This window comes from Cygnus atratus, chromosome 17, assembly GCF_013377495.2.
Source record: "Cygnus atratus isolate AKBS03 ecotype Queensland, Australia chromosome 17, CAtr_DNAZoo_HiC_assembly, whole genome shotgun sequence".
Taxonomy (NCBI): Eukaryota; Metazoa; Chordata; class Aves; order Anseriformes; family Anatidae; genus Cygnus; species Cygnus atratus.
In genome coordinates, this window is record NC_066378.1 from 4,645,078 (window position 1) to 4,656,597 (window position 11,520).

An 11,520-nucleotide genomic window follows, 5' to 3' on the forward strand; every position below is an offset into this window, starting at 1 on the left:
AAACGTGTAGAACACTGTTCACACAGCAAAGGGACTTTGACGTGTCCATTGTTGTTCAAAATAAAAAAGATGAAAACACATGGGGGACAGTTCTATGCCTGTCAACTTTGAAGAATTGTCTTCTGTTGTTTGCAGCTGGCCTGTGTCACAAATTCATTGCCACCTTCTCTCCGTTATAGGCTGTATTTCATTTTGAAAGGCAACTGCTGGTTTGCTTCTGGTGCGTCTGGTGTAGAAGAACAGCTGCACGTCTGGAAGAGCAAAAGGGGTTGGCTCGTGCAGGAGATCACTACAGCGACTTGCTGCTGCTAAAGGCTTTCTGTCTGTGGAAACAAAAAACTCAGGAGAGAAAAATGGAGTAAGAAGTTTTTTAAAAGGGAGAATTACTTGGATTAGCCTTGTGGTGGCCCATTTCTGACAAAGCAGCATTTAATTCTTAGTCACTGGCTTCTTATTTGTGCTTTAGATTGTACTGGTTTGTCTTTTACTTAGCAGACTGAAAATAGCGAGCATGGACATGTGTGTGCTAGAGGTGTCTAGTAACATGGATTGTATTGGAGGAGAAATAATTCAATTATTTTTCCCATAGGAGGCTCAAGGAGAGCCAAGCCCTAAGATTTCACTATTCAAAGTGTCTGCAACAGTCTTGGAACAAGTGGAGAAAGGTGAGAGAGTTAATGTATGGGTAAATGCTTGAAATCGGATTGCTTGTACCCCTTAAAGGAAATGGTTGATTTTAAATACTAGTCATTCCTAAGTTTTCATCTCTTGCCAGGTGGATAAAATCAGTTCAGTGTGGCCGGAACAGGAATTGTGTAGGGAATAAAGGGAGTTCCTCTTGTTCGCTTGTCTAGGGATAGTGAGAATGGAACTAGAGCTTTGGAGATTTATCTGAGAATGTAATCAGCATCAGTGTGATGAAATTGTTCCTAGTCAATACTAAGTATGTCCTTTGCAAAGCTTTATTTAAGTTAGAAATTTGCAGTAAGTCTGTGGTGTGTGGCTTGTAGTTATGCACAGGTCATAGCAGGCAATATAGATGGCATTTTACTTTATGCCATCTCTTGCCACGACATGGTGTAGCAAATGCATCTGCAAGAGGGTTCCTGAAAAAGGATTGGAAAAAAGGCCTCAACTAGCCCTTTTGAGAGCAATAGCAGAGTGCAGCACTAGTTTGAGAACCTTTCATAGCAAGAAAAAGAATTGCTGTTTCACCAGAGATTAGGAATGGTCCTTTTCCCTCTGCTCTTTGCCATTGCTAGATTTCCCTCCATCACATATCTATCTAATCTTTGCCTTTTTTTTCTCCATGTAGTATGTGGGACATCGGTGTGAGAAATGGACAAGGCTGGTGCAAGCAGACATGCACTATCGGCACACACTACTGAGCAAGACATTGGCAGCCTGGAAGGTAAGAGAGAATGCCCTTTTCTTTGTGGAACTTGTTTGTGTGTGCTGAAATGTTTCAGTGAGAAATAACAAGCTGCTATGTTGTTTCACGCCAGGTGCTGATGCACCAAATGTGCAAAGTAGAATGGAAGCTCCTGTAGCTGGGTAGTGTGAGCTCTAGCATTGTTCTTTGGAGCAAAAGAGGCAATGGCATCTTGTGGTGTTGGTGAATGATAAATAATAGCATTAACAAGTATATAATGACTACACATCTCAGAAAAACTGCATTTGATTCCTGTGGCTGGAGCTTTTTTTTTTTTTTCTTAACTCTAAAGCTGCTGTTAAGAGTTTCCAGATATCTTCTCTCCTCAAAGGTCCTGGCAGTTTAGGAAATCTCACGTCTCATTGCTTTTCTTACAGAGTTATCAACATAACATTCAATGCATTCTATACCAAGTAGCTGAAAAGGAGAAACTGCACACTAGACTACTGCTGCGGTAAGGCCATATTTTCTTAAGCAGCATGAGAGAGAAGTGACTACATTGCAGTCAAATTACTCTGTTTCTTTTGCAGCCACCTGTGTAAAATTTTGAGCATTTGGTGGTGGGAATTGTCTACTCTGCATTGCTATTTCTGTGCTGGTCAACTAACTAAAAGAATTCAACCTCTTACTGGATCACCATCTGTTTTGCTTTAACTTTTTTTTTTTTTAAACTGTTTCATTGACTCTACCTATTGCACATGCCAGACTTTATCTGTGTTTAGCCCCATGAGAGACTCAAGACAGCAAACTATATCGTTCCCTGCAGTGCATAGTCTGACTGCTGTAATATTAAAGCAGCCTGGAATATGTAGAGACTTTCTTACATTATAGTAAGGAGAATGATTAAGGTTAAGTCACTATATATTGGTTGTAGTTGCTTTAATTTTAACTAACTCGTTTTGTTTTTTTTTTTGGTTTGTTTGTTTTTTGAGCTATACAGATTGAGCCACTTGCAGAGTCTGACTTACCTTAAGATGCTTGATTTAAGGTTGTATTCTGCTTTTGCACTGCCTTCTGTTTTCTCTCAGCAGAAACAAGAACCTGATTTGCAAGGCTGAGTTTATAGAGGCAGCTGGTTTTGGTTCCCCTGTGGGTGGGAAGGTATCAGACGAACAAGTGAGAATAATTCTTAATGTTTTCTGTTTTGTTTTGTTTTCGTTTTGCCTACAGACAGCTTCTGTATAAATGGAGAGAAAATGCCCTTGCCCTTATCTGTGAAGCTAAGGCAACTACACGAGCAGATGCACACTACAGGAGAGTAATCCTGTCAAAGGTATATTCTGTATAGCAGATACCAAGGTCTGTATGAATGCTAGCTTAGGCAGGGGCCAGGTAATGCAATTAGAAGGACCAAAAACTTAATTTAAGAGCAACAATCAAGAAAAGTCTTGAAAGTTGGGAGATCCAAACTCCCAGTCCCAGGTTACTTCTACAGGCATCTCTGAAACAGTTGTCTCTGAGTGAGCTCATGGTTTTTCTTCTTACTTTCCTTCTCCGTATTTCCTTGGAAGGGAAAAACAGTCTGATACAGCATAGTAGTATTATCTATGGGTGGGACAGAAAAGATTGCCTGAAAAATGCCAGGGGGACCCTCTAAAATACTGCTCTATTTCATTTTTTTTTTTTTTTAGGAAATTTGCACCATTTTTCTGAGCCTAATGTGGAAAATGATTGTGGTGTCAAGAATGTCGTACTTCTAAAGGATGTTGCAATGTCGGTCTTTTATCCTGTCTCTTGTTTGCATTGTACCTTTAGGTGTTTCTACAGTGGAGGTATGCTGCCTTACTACAAATGCATTACCGTCAGCAGAAGGTGACAGCTGTGACGGAGGCCAGAAAACATTTGGATATGGGTGAGCTGATGGGAATATTAAACTGTCAAAAGACTTATCTATCTGCATAAGGACCTTAGAAGGATGTGGCTTAGCAGGGCAGTCTTTTGTATCATCTGTGCAGATGAATGGATATTAAGACTACATGGACAAGTCCCATTGAACGGCGAATGACCTGGGACTCCAGTGTTCTATTGAAGGCTTCTTCTGTGACTTTTGCCTCTTTTGTTTCCCTGTCTATATAATGGATGATAACACTTCTTTCCTCAATGGAATTTCCCATTACTAACATTGAGAAGCTGAGACATCTCTGATCTGAGGGTCATGAAAGTAATCTTATCAATTATTGCCTCGATCTTTCTCTAGTAATTAGTTTGGAAAGGCGCTCAAACTCTGCCAACATTTTCATGATTTCATGTAAATGATGTGGCTGATGGCTCTGAAGCACAAAGATGGCAAATGATTTCTGAAAGATTATAAAGAATGTCAGTGATATCAGGGAAGACTTGCAAGTCAAGGCTCACTGTCTGATACCTGAAACGCTCCACTTACCGTCTTCCTAGTGCTGAGTACAGTCAGTGTGAAGTATTGCCAGAACAATCTGGAAGAGTAGCTGATCACTAGATACTCTCTGAGATTAATAGTGTCTCTTTCATGGTAGTATGGTAGTTAATTTCTCTTCTCCCAATAGTGCGTTTACAGACCCTGTTTCTTCACTGGAAGGAATTTACTAGGGAGTCTCTGATGCTGAGGGCTCAGCAGCACAGGGCAGTGCAGCACCACCAGCAGCACCTACTGCAGAAGTACCTGGAAAAATGGAAGAAATACCATCAGTGGTGCATTGGGAAAATGGTGAGAAGGATCAGCAACCTCCCCAGCCAGTCACCCAGGGTGGGAAGTTGCTGGTGCAGAGGAGCCAGACATTTCCTAGCGATGGGAATAGTAGTCTTGGCTGAGGAACAGCATGAGAGCATTGTGCATTGAGGAAGAAGGAACATGCTTGTGTCTTGCCTGAAGAAGTCTCAGTTAGAACTAACAGACTTAACAGATGACAAGTCAGGCTTGCCATGTGTGGGATCATTTACTGTTAATGAAATCCTTGTGGGCTCACGGATATTTGCAGATGGGGTTACACCATAGAGCACTTGGATATTGAGAGTGGCTGGCCTCAACAGTACAAAGGGTGGTAAAGGCTGTTTAGTACCTGTTCTGCTCTAGTTGCATTTGGCTCGCATAAATGGGGTTTGACTGTGAGCACCTCTCTATTTTGTTTGTCTTACAGCTGCTACAGAGAAAGGCAGATCAGCTAATGACTGATAGACTTTGCTCTACTTCCTTCTCCTGCTGGAAGACACAGGTAAGGAATTGTCCTCTGGGTTAAGTATATAGCTGCTTGCTGATGCTTACCCCTTCTTCTCCTTCATATTCCATTTACATGAGGAGCAAACAAAACTATTTAAATGTTCTCTGGATTTTTGGTTCCACTAGTGCAAGAGATACCTTACATATACTGGGTAGATGGGGTAGGTTATTCTGCTAAGGCTCCACCAGCACTTCCTCTTTGGTTGATTTGGCTAGTGTTTCAGGTGTGGCATATGTAAACTCCTAACCTGATTGCTGTACAATATACATATATATATTTTTTTCTAACAGCTGTTGCAGCAGCAATGGGAAAAGCAGAAGACAGTGCAAGCATTGTGGTACTGGTCTCTTTCGTTGCAGAGGAAGGTAAGTGTGTAGAAGGCTTGGGGGCAGGCAAATGCATTTGGGATTTGTGTGGTTGATACGCAGGTCTGACTGCAATCAGCAGAGTGCACGTGCTCATCTCTTTCCTTTCCTCTTTGGGGTCCTAAATACTGATTTGGGTTGCTGGAAAACTGTCCCCATGTCCTGTTTTCCAAATAAAAAAAAAAATAAAAATTGCATGTTTTTCCCATCCTGACTCAGCTGACTCAAATCCCTGTTCCTTTGTCCTTGTGGTGTTTGTCCTGCTGTCGCTCTGCCTATTACTGTCCAGTGGAACTGAGAGTGTTCTTGTCTGCAGGGGGAGTGGAGTCCCTAACCCAGAACTTGTCTTTGTAATAGTCCCAGGTGTCTGCTCTTGGTGTTGTAGGTATTCAGTGCTTGGCTGAGATTTGTCCAAGGGCAACAGGAGAGGAAAGATCGCATTGAAGAAGCCATGGGAGTTTATCGTACTGCCCTCATGAGAGAAGGTGTAACTTGGATCTTGAGGTACACTGCTGGCATGAAACAGTTGCGGGGACAGCTCCAAGCCCAGCACCAGATGAAGGTGAAAGAGACAAGTGAACACTCAGATACATCCAGGGCACCAATCTCTGATCTGTATTTGAAGTGTGTCTGTGTGAGTGTGTATAGACCTTGGAGCCCTGTGTCTCAGCTCTTGTTTGGATCTGGCATATGCTTTTACCTGTGGTTCAAAGCAAAACACCTTGTCCTTTTTATTTTTCCCCCAACTGAACATAGAGTGCTTGAGACTTGTGTTGGTGACTGGGAGCCTTTCTTAATGAAGCTATTTCAAAACTGGCCAAATCCTGCCATAGACGATGTAGCTGGATAAGACTTTTGCCTGTAACTAGGGTTTTTAAACTTGGAACTGTGTTAGCGTAAAGCATTAGAAGCTGCATCTCATCCTGCCCTAGCTTTAGTACTGCTTAGACCTGCAAGAATGGGCTATAGTGTCACTTGTGCCTTTGAATGTCTGTCCAGCCCTGTGTGTGGAAAGGAAGATAGGGATGCATGTATTGATTACTTCTTGTTCCTGGTCAGCTTTTCCAGCTCTTTTCCAGGTTTACAAGACACTTCTTGTTCTGTTTATTTGTGTGCAGCCTGCCTTTTTGCAGAATTACCCAGTTAAATCTCTTTATCTGAATGTTAACACGGACCTGCTAATTTAGTGTGGAGAGCTGGTACGGCTCTCAGGTCGTCAGAAACTGCAGTTCCTTTCTGTGGTGGTGTTCACCCTAGGTAGTGTGGTGTTACTGTCTACTCTCAACCATCAAATGCTCTGCTATTCTTTGTGTTGACAGGCAGCCTGCAATCTTCACCAGACAGTCTATCGTTGTGCAATGCTCTGGAAACAGAAAGCTCTCTACGAGAAATTAAATAAGCCTTGTTCTTTTGTGTCACCTCTGAAAAAACAAGTGACATTTAAAATACCTGATGTTAGCCTTGAGACAAGAGGACGTTCTGCAGAGGAAAAGCCGTGGCCTTCAAAATGCAATGATCTACCATTTCACTTTGCTGGTGGTGACTCAATTCTCAGTGAGCCGTAAGTGTAAAATTTCAGTCTCTCCTGCATTACTCTGGTGTATATATGTGTAGTCCATAGCATATGCTTTGTATCCATCTATCTATATATTTACATGTCTATATCCATATCTTGGAGCCCTGTGTCTCAGCTCCTGTTTGGATCTGACATATGCTTTTGTTTATGGTTCAAAGCAAAACACCCTGTCCTTTAGTTCAGCTGAGACTATATATAGGTAGATATAGACCTCAGGCTCATTTTTATATTTCCAAGTTTTCACAGTGATGGTCGTTAGTTCCATGCAAATTCCCTTTCTCTGATGCTTCACCAAATGGCTGGCTTTGTTGAGTTATGCAAGAGCTGCCACATAATGTATACATTGGCCATCGAATAATGAACGAATTTGTGACTTTCACTTCCATACTGGTGATGAGTAGAATCAGCTCAGCTATATACTTTCTTCTAGGAGTTTCTCAATATGCAACTCTGAATTTGTAGAGTATTGGTCATTTGTCATGGGATCTGTTACACAGAGAAACATTTGAAAGATGTGGAGTGGTGGGATTTTGTACCATTATGAGAGCTTATCTTGCCCAAGTGACTTAGAGCTGTCAGTGAAACTCTTCTTTTTTCACCGAAGTAATGATGAAATGATAAAGATCAAGATTCTGGCAATGTAGAAACAAGGCTTTGTTCTTGACCTCTTCTTTTCCCTGGGAAAACTATTCCTTAAAAAGAAAAAAATTCTCCTTGATCATGGGACAAATGCAAGGAAGAATCTTCCATAAATCTTTAGAGCCCAGGACAGGAGCCTTATGGGCTGTAAGGTAGAAATTTCACATTTCTTGAAGCCAGCATATGCTGCCAAAAGTAGTTCTGCCCCTTCCACCCATCCTTGTGTATGCACAGTCATGCATACAGTGAACCAGCTGGCAGCATTGATACAGGTTGAAATCTAATCTTTAAAAGTTATTGCATGCAAGAGCAAGGTTGCAGGGTGGGGTAGAATGACAGAATAAAAGTGCTTCTTTAGCTGTAGTGCCAGCTTATACCAATTTAAAATAATTATGAATCTATGTCATTACTGGTTCTGTTTGTTCTTTTCAGGAAGGCTGTGCGACAAGCAAGATTACCACCACAAAGACCTGACTTCCTTCTGGAATCTCTAGAAAGCAAGGAACTGCTGGGAACTCCTTTTTTGAGGTAGAGAATCTGTTTTTATTAGTACTGCTGGTGGTTTAGGAAGCCAGCTAACACCCTACAAGACAGGACCTTATTTCAGTGTGCAAGGGAACAGCAAGATTCTTCCTTTTTTACTTTTTTTTCCCTCACCGACTGTGAAGTATAAAACTAGTAAGTTGAAATGTACAGGTGCCTTCCTTCTCCCCTAACAGATCAGGGACACCTTTTCAGCAAACAGATGGGAACAAATGTTCTTCTCAGACTGGGAACTTAATGCCAACAACTGAAATGGAAGAAAGCACCTGTAAATGGCTTTCTCAGATGGGCAGTACCACTCATTCCAACTCATCTCTGACACACACTGCTCTCCCATCTGTACCATTGTGGACACGTGATGTGCACCGTGCTGTGCAGAAGCCAGAGCTACGGTCTCCTTCATTTTTTGTGCCCCAAGAGAAGGCTGGATCAGAAATGGTGAGCGTATTGCTGAAGGAAAAACTAGTGTGTTTACTGGGCTCCTGTCAGCCCACATGCTGCTTATTGCTGTTTCTTCCTATGACTCCTCAGAACTGCTCATCCAGTTGTTATTTTTTTTCTTGTACTAGTTGTCATCTTAGAAGTTGATTAAATGAACTGTCTCTGCATGCTCAAGAATTTTTTTTCCAAACGTCCAAAGCAACGTTTCACTTGCTGGCCAACCTGTATGTTTTGTACTGTAATTCATGCCTTTTTAATGGTCTTGTGTTCTTCACAGTAGGATGCTCCTCCTAGAAAATGACTTGAGAGCGTAGCTCCTTCTACAAGTTCAGAGCAGTTACAGTTTGTCAACCAGATTATAGGGATTTAAGAGTAACTCAGTTTAGGAGCTTTGGCTATAGCTCAGAGTCTCAAAAACTGAAATTCACTTTACCTGCACGTAGGTACTTGCATTTTAAACTCCTCTGTTTCATGCAGAAAGGGAGGTGTTATTCTAGATGAAATTTCTTCCTGCTAGAAAGGAAAGAGCTCATTTCTTGAAATATCACAGAAGCAGCAGTACTTGTGAGAGAGGCTCAGCAACTACAGGTGATGTCTTGGTGTGAGCAGGGCTTAGTAGCTTGGGTCAGGTGCTCCTTTGAGGAACAAAATATCATTCTGATCTTGCAGAGAGGAGGTCAGCCTGTGCATGGTCACACAGGAGCCCATTCCCAAAGCTGTCAACAGAGAGAAGAGTTGGAGAAGTTGCGACCAAACTTAAAGTCACAGTTGCTGTCACCTGAAAGCTTAGTTGGAAAACAGAATCGCCAAAATGCAGGTAGGTTCTCAGCTGTAAGCTGCAGCAGTTACATGTTCTCCTCCAATATATGCAAGACTGCAAGTCAACTCCCCAAAACACAGGGGAGACAAGGCATTCTTGTATGCCAACATCAGTAGGTGAAGAATCAGTCGTTTGTTTTGGATTGGCAATACAGTTGTGTGGACTCTGTTGAGGCAGGGGACTAAAGCCCTGTTTTGGTGATTGAAGGGTGGGAACTAGTAGGGGTCAGGTTTTTAACAACACTGTGTTCTAGTGCTGGGGCATTCATGTACATATGGCAAGAATATGGAGCTGAACTTTCTTGGGGAGGGAAAAATTCACCCAGTACTGTAATTGCTGGGAAAACTTACAGGGGATGGATGATGTCTAAGCATCCCTCTATGCTGCATCTTTCAGGATGCGAAGGGCATGAAAGTTTTTCATGAGGCCAGACTTATAGAGTAGATGTGAAACACTACATTGTAAACAGCATTTGCAGTTCTAATCCATTGACTAGAGCATTTCTCATCTTTGGTGTGTTGAAACTGGAGTCTTGAAAGCCTGCAATGCTGTCAGGACTCCTTCTCTCTCACTGTACCTCATCTGTTGGGTGAACAGGTAGGTATCACGTGGTGACAGAATGGGAAAATAACTCAAGAGGGTTCCATATTTCCTGCCTACTAACCTGACTTTCCCTGATAAGAAGAAACAGAGTAAGTTTACTTTCCTTGCTTGTGCTGTTTATCTTCTGTCCAGCTGAATGGGAAGAAAGGAGGGAGCACAGTTCCAAAGAAGAAACGTTGTTCCAGAGAAAGATGGAAGCAGAGCTCCGACACATCCAACAGCAAATGCAGTACTACTTCACCAGGAAGCAGGAACTCAAGTATGTTACAAAGTCCCTATAGCTAGCCTTTCTTCATGCTGTCCACACAATATTGCGTTCTTTGTGTGAATTCTTTGTACTTTGAAAACCGTTCTTTTTCACAGCAGAACTGTGAATTAAATGGAGAAGAATTCTGTCCTTTTAATAGTTCACTTGAGGTGAGAGAGAGGGTACGTGAAGAACTTGTGTTATCAGCAACTGGTTTAATTATACTTTTGGCAGCTACTGGAGAAACCTTGACAGGAGTGTCACTGGGCATAGTCTGAAGGCAATGCAAATGAATTTGGCAGAGCAGCTGAAATTTACCTTTCAACTCTTTTACCATGAGGGGTAAAGACTTTAGCTTTTTTTAACTGTCAGTTCCAATAATAATAATAATGTAGCTAGGGTTTGATAACAGATTACTTCTCCAGTAGAACAAATTTACAAAAATGTTTGAAAGAGAATGGGGCTTGAAAGGTTCTAACTGTCAAGAGTAGGATGTGAAGACAGGAGCTTTCATACAGATTTTTATACTTTTCAGCATCCTTTTCCCCCCTTTTTAGACTTGACTCACTGGTTTGAAACAAACAAAAAAAGTGTCTTATTGCAAGCATTAATTTCTTGTCTAAGTTGGCTTACACTGTTGAGCTCCTAATTGGGATAAGAATCCTTCTAATCCCTTTTATCAGGTCCTGTCAACAGCAGGCACGGATTCTATGTAAGTGGCTAGAAATGAGCACACAACTAGAGGACCAAGACAGCATACAAAAAGTTCGGGAAGAATTGGATCAGGTGGGTAAACAGCGAACAAATACAAGTTACTTAAGTGATTATCACTATGCTATGTGCTTAGCCTAAAGTGTAGCACTAGTTGTGGGGAATCAGCAGTAAGGTAAGCAAAATCAAGAGAAGAGAAACTTGTAATCAGAAGTGAGCTGTTGAGTGGAACAAAGACTGCTGTGTAGATGCATCTTCCTACTTGTTCAGATACGTAGCTGTAGCTCCAGTAGATGTAAGATTCACTTCAAGCTACATAAGCGGCTTAATTAATTTGTCTTAAAACTTTCTGTGGGCTCTCAGATAAGTGTAACAAAACTACACTGACTGCATCTGTACTGCTGTCAGTTCCTATGTTCTTACAGCTGTCTGTGTGTGTGTACTGCACTTAGACCTCTAAAGTGACTGTACTTAACTGGTTATGAGTGATGCAATCCTGTTACTTTGTGGTTTTTAATAACGATAACATAAAGGCTTCCTCAGTCAAAGAGACTAAACAGTATCTTGTACAAACACCTTATGCAGTCTTCTTTACATTCAGTTGGAGTTGAGGATCAACACTCTCACCAAAGCACAACAAGAAGAGAGACATCATGTGCAGAACCTGGTTGCCCGCCTGCATGACATTCGGATTGCTCTGGATATGTAATTCACGTGAACCAATCTTCCAACTGATGGGTAGGAATGTCTTCAGTTCTTGCCCCTTTCATAGCAGGGGGGTATGGAAGAGATGTGTACATTCTCTTAGTCCACGTATGGTATTTTTATTTTATAAATTAACTTAAATACTCTTGTTTGTTTTATTTTGACCATAGCTGCTTTAAAAAAAACAAAACAAAAAAAAACAAACAAATCAGGAGCTAAACATACCTCATGCTGCACTCACAAT

The 11,520-nt window shown here is 41.5% G+C and overlaps 1 protein-coding gene across 3 annotated transcripts in view; it reads left to right on the forward strand.

Annotated features, from left to right (window-relative positions):
* SFI1 (SFI1 centrin binding protein) overlaps positions 1–11,420 on the forward strand; it is a 29,640-nt gene extending 18,220 nt beyond the window's left edge. For 2 of the 3 annotated variants that reach the window (XM_035556758.2, XM_050714204.1), the window contains exons 15-31: positions 180–358; positions 590–665; positions 1,316–1,411; positions 1,810–1,886; positions 2,603–2,705; positions 3,188–3,284; positions 3,955–4,115; positions 4,546–4,620; positions 4,917–4,991; positions 5,377–5,553; positions 6,311–6,552; positions 7,639–7,734; positions 7,926–8,187; positions 8,860–9,007; positions 9,746–9,872; positions 10,544–10,646; positions 11,173–11,420. In XM_035556758.2, coding sequence (XP_035412651.1) covers positions 180–358; positions 590–665; positions 1,316–1,411; positions 1,810–1,886; positions 2,603–2,705; positions 3,188–3,284; positions 3,955–4,115; positions 4,546–4,620; positions 4,917–4,991; positions 5,377–5,553; positions 6,311–6,552; positions 7,639–7,734; positions 7,926–8,187; positions 8,860–9,007; positions 9,746–9,872; positions 10,544–10,646; positions 11,173–11,280 — 2,202 coding nt within the window. In that variant the 3' untranslated portion in view covers positions 11,281–11,420. The remainder of the gene's footprint in view (positions 1–179; positions 359–589; positions 666–1,315; positions 1,412–1,809; positions 1,887–2,602; positions 2,706–3,187; positions 3,285–3,954; positions 4,116–4,545; positions 4,621–4,916; positions 4,992–5,376; positions 5,554–6,310; positions 6,553–7,638; positions 7,735–7,925; positions 8,188–8,859; positions 9,008–9,745; positions 9,873–10,543; positions 10,647–11,172) is intronic. The other variant, XR_004780294.1, reaches the window with a different exon arrangement.
* The last annotated feature ends 100 nt before the right edge of the window (positions 11,421–11,520 follow it).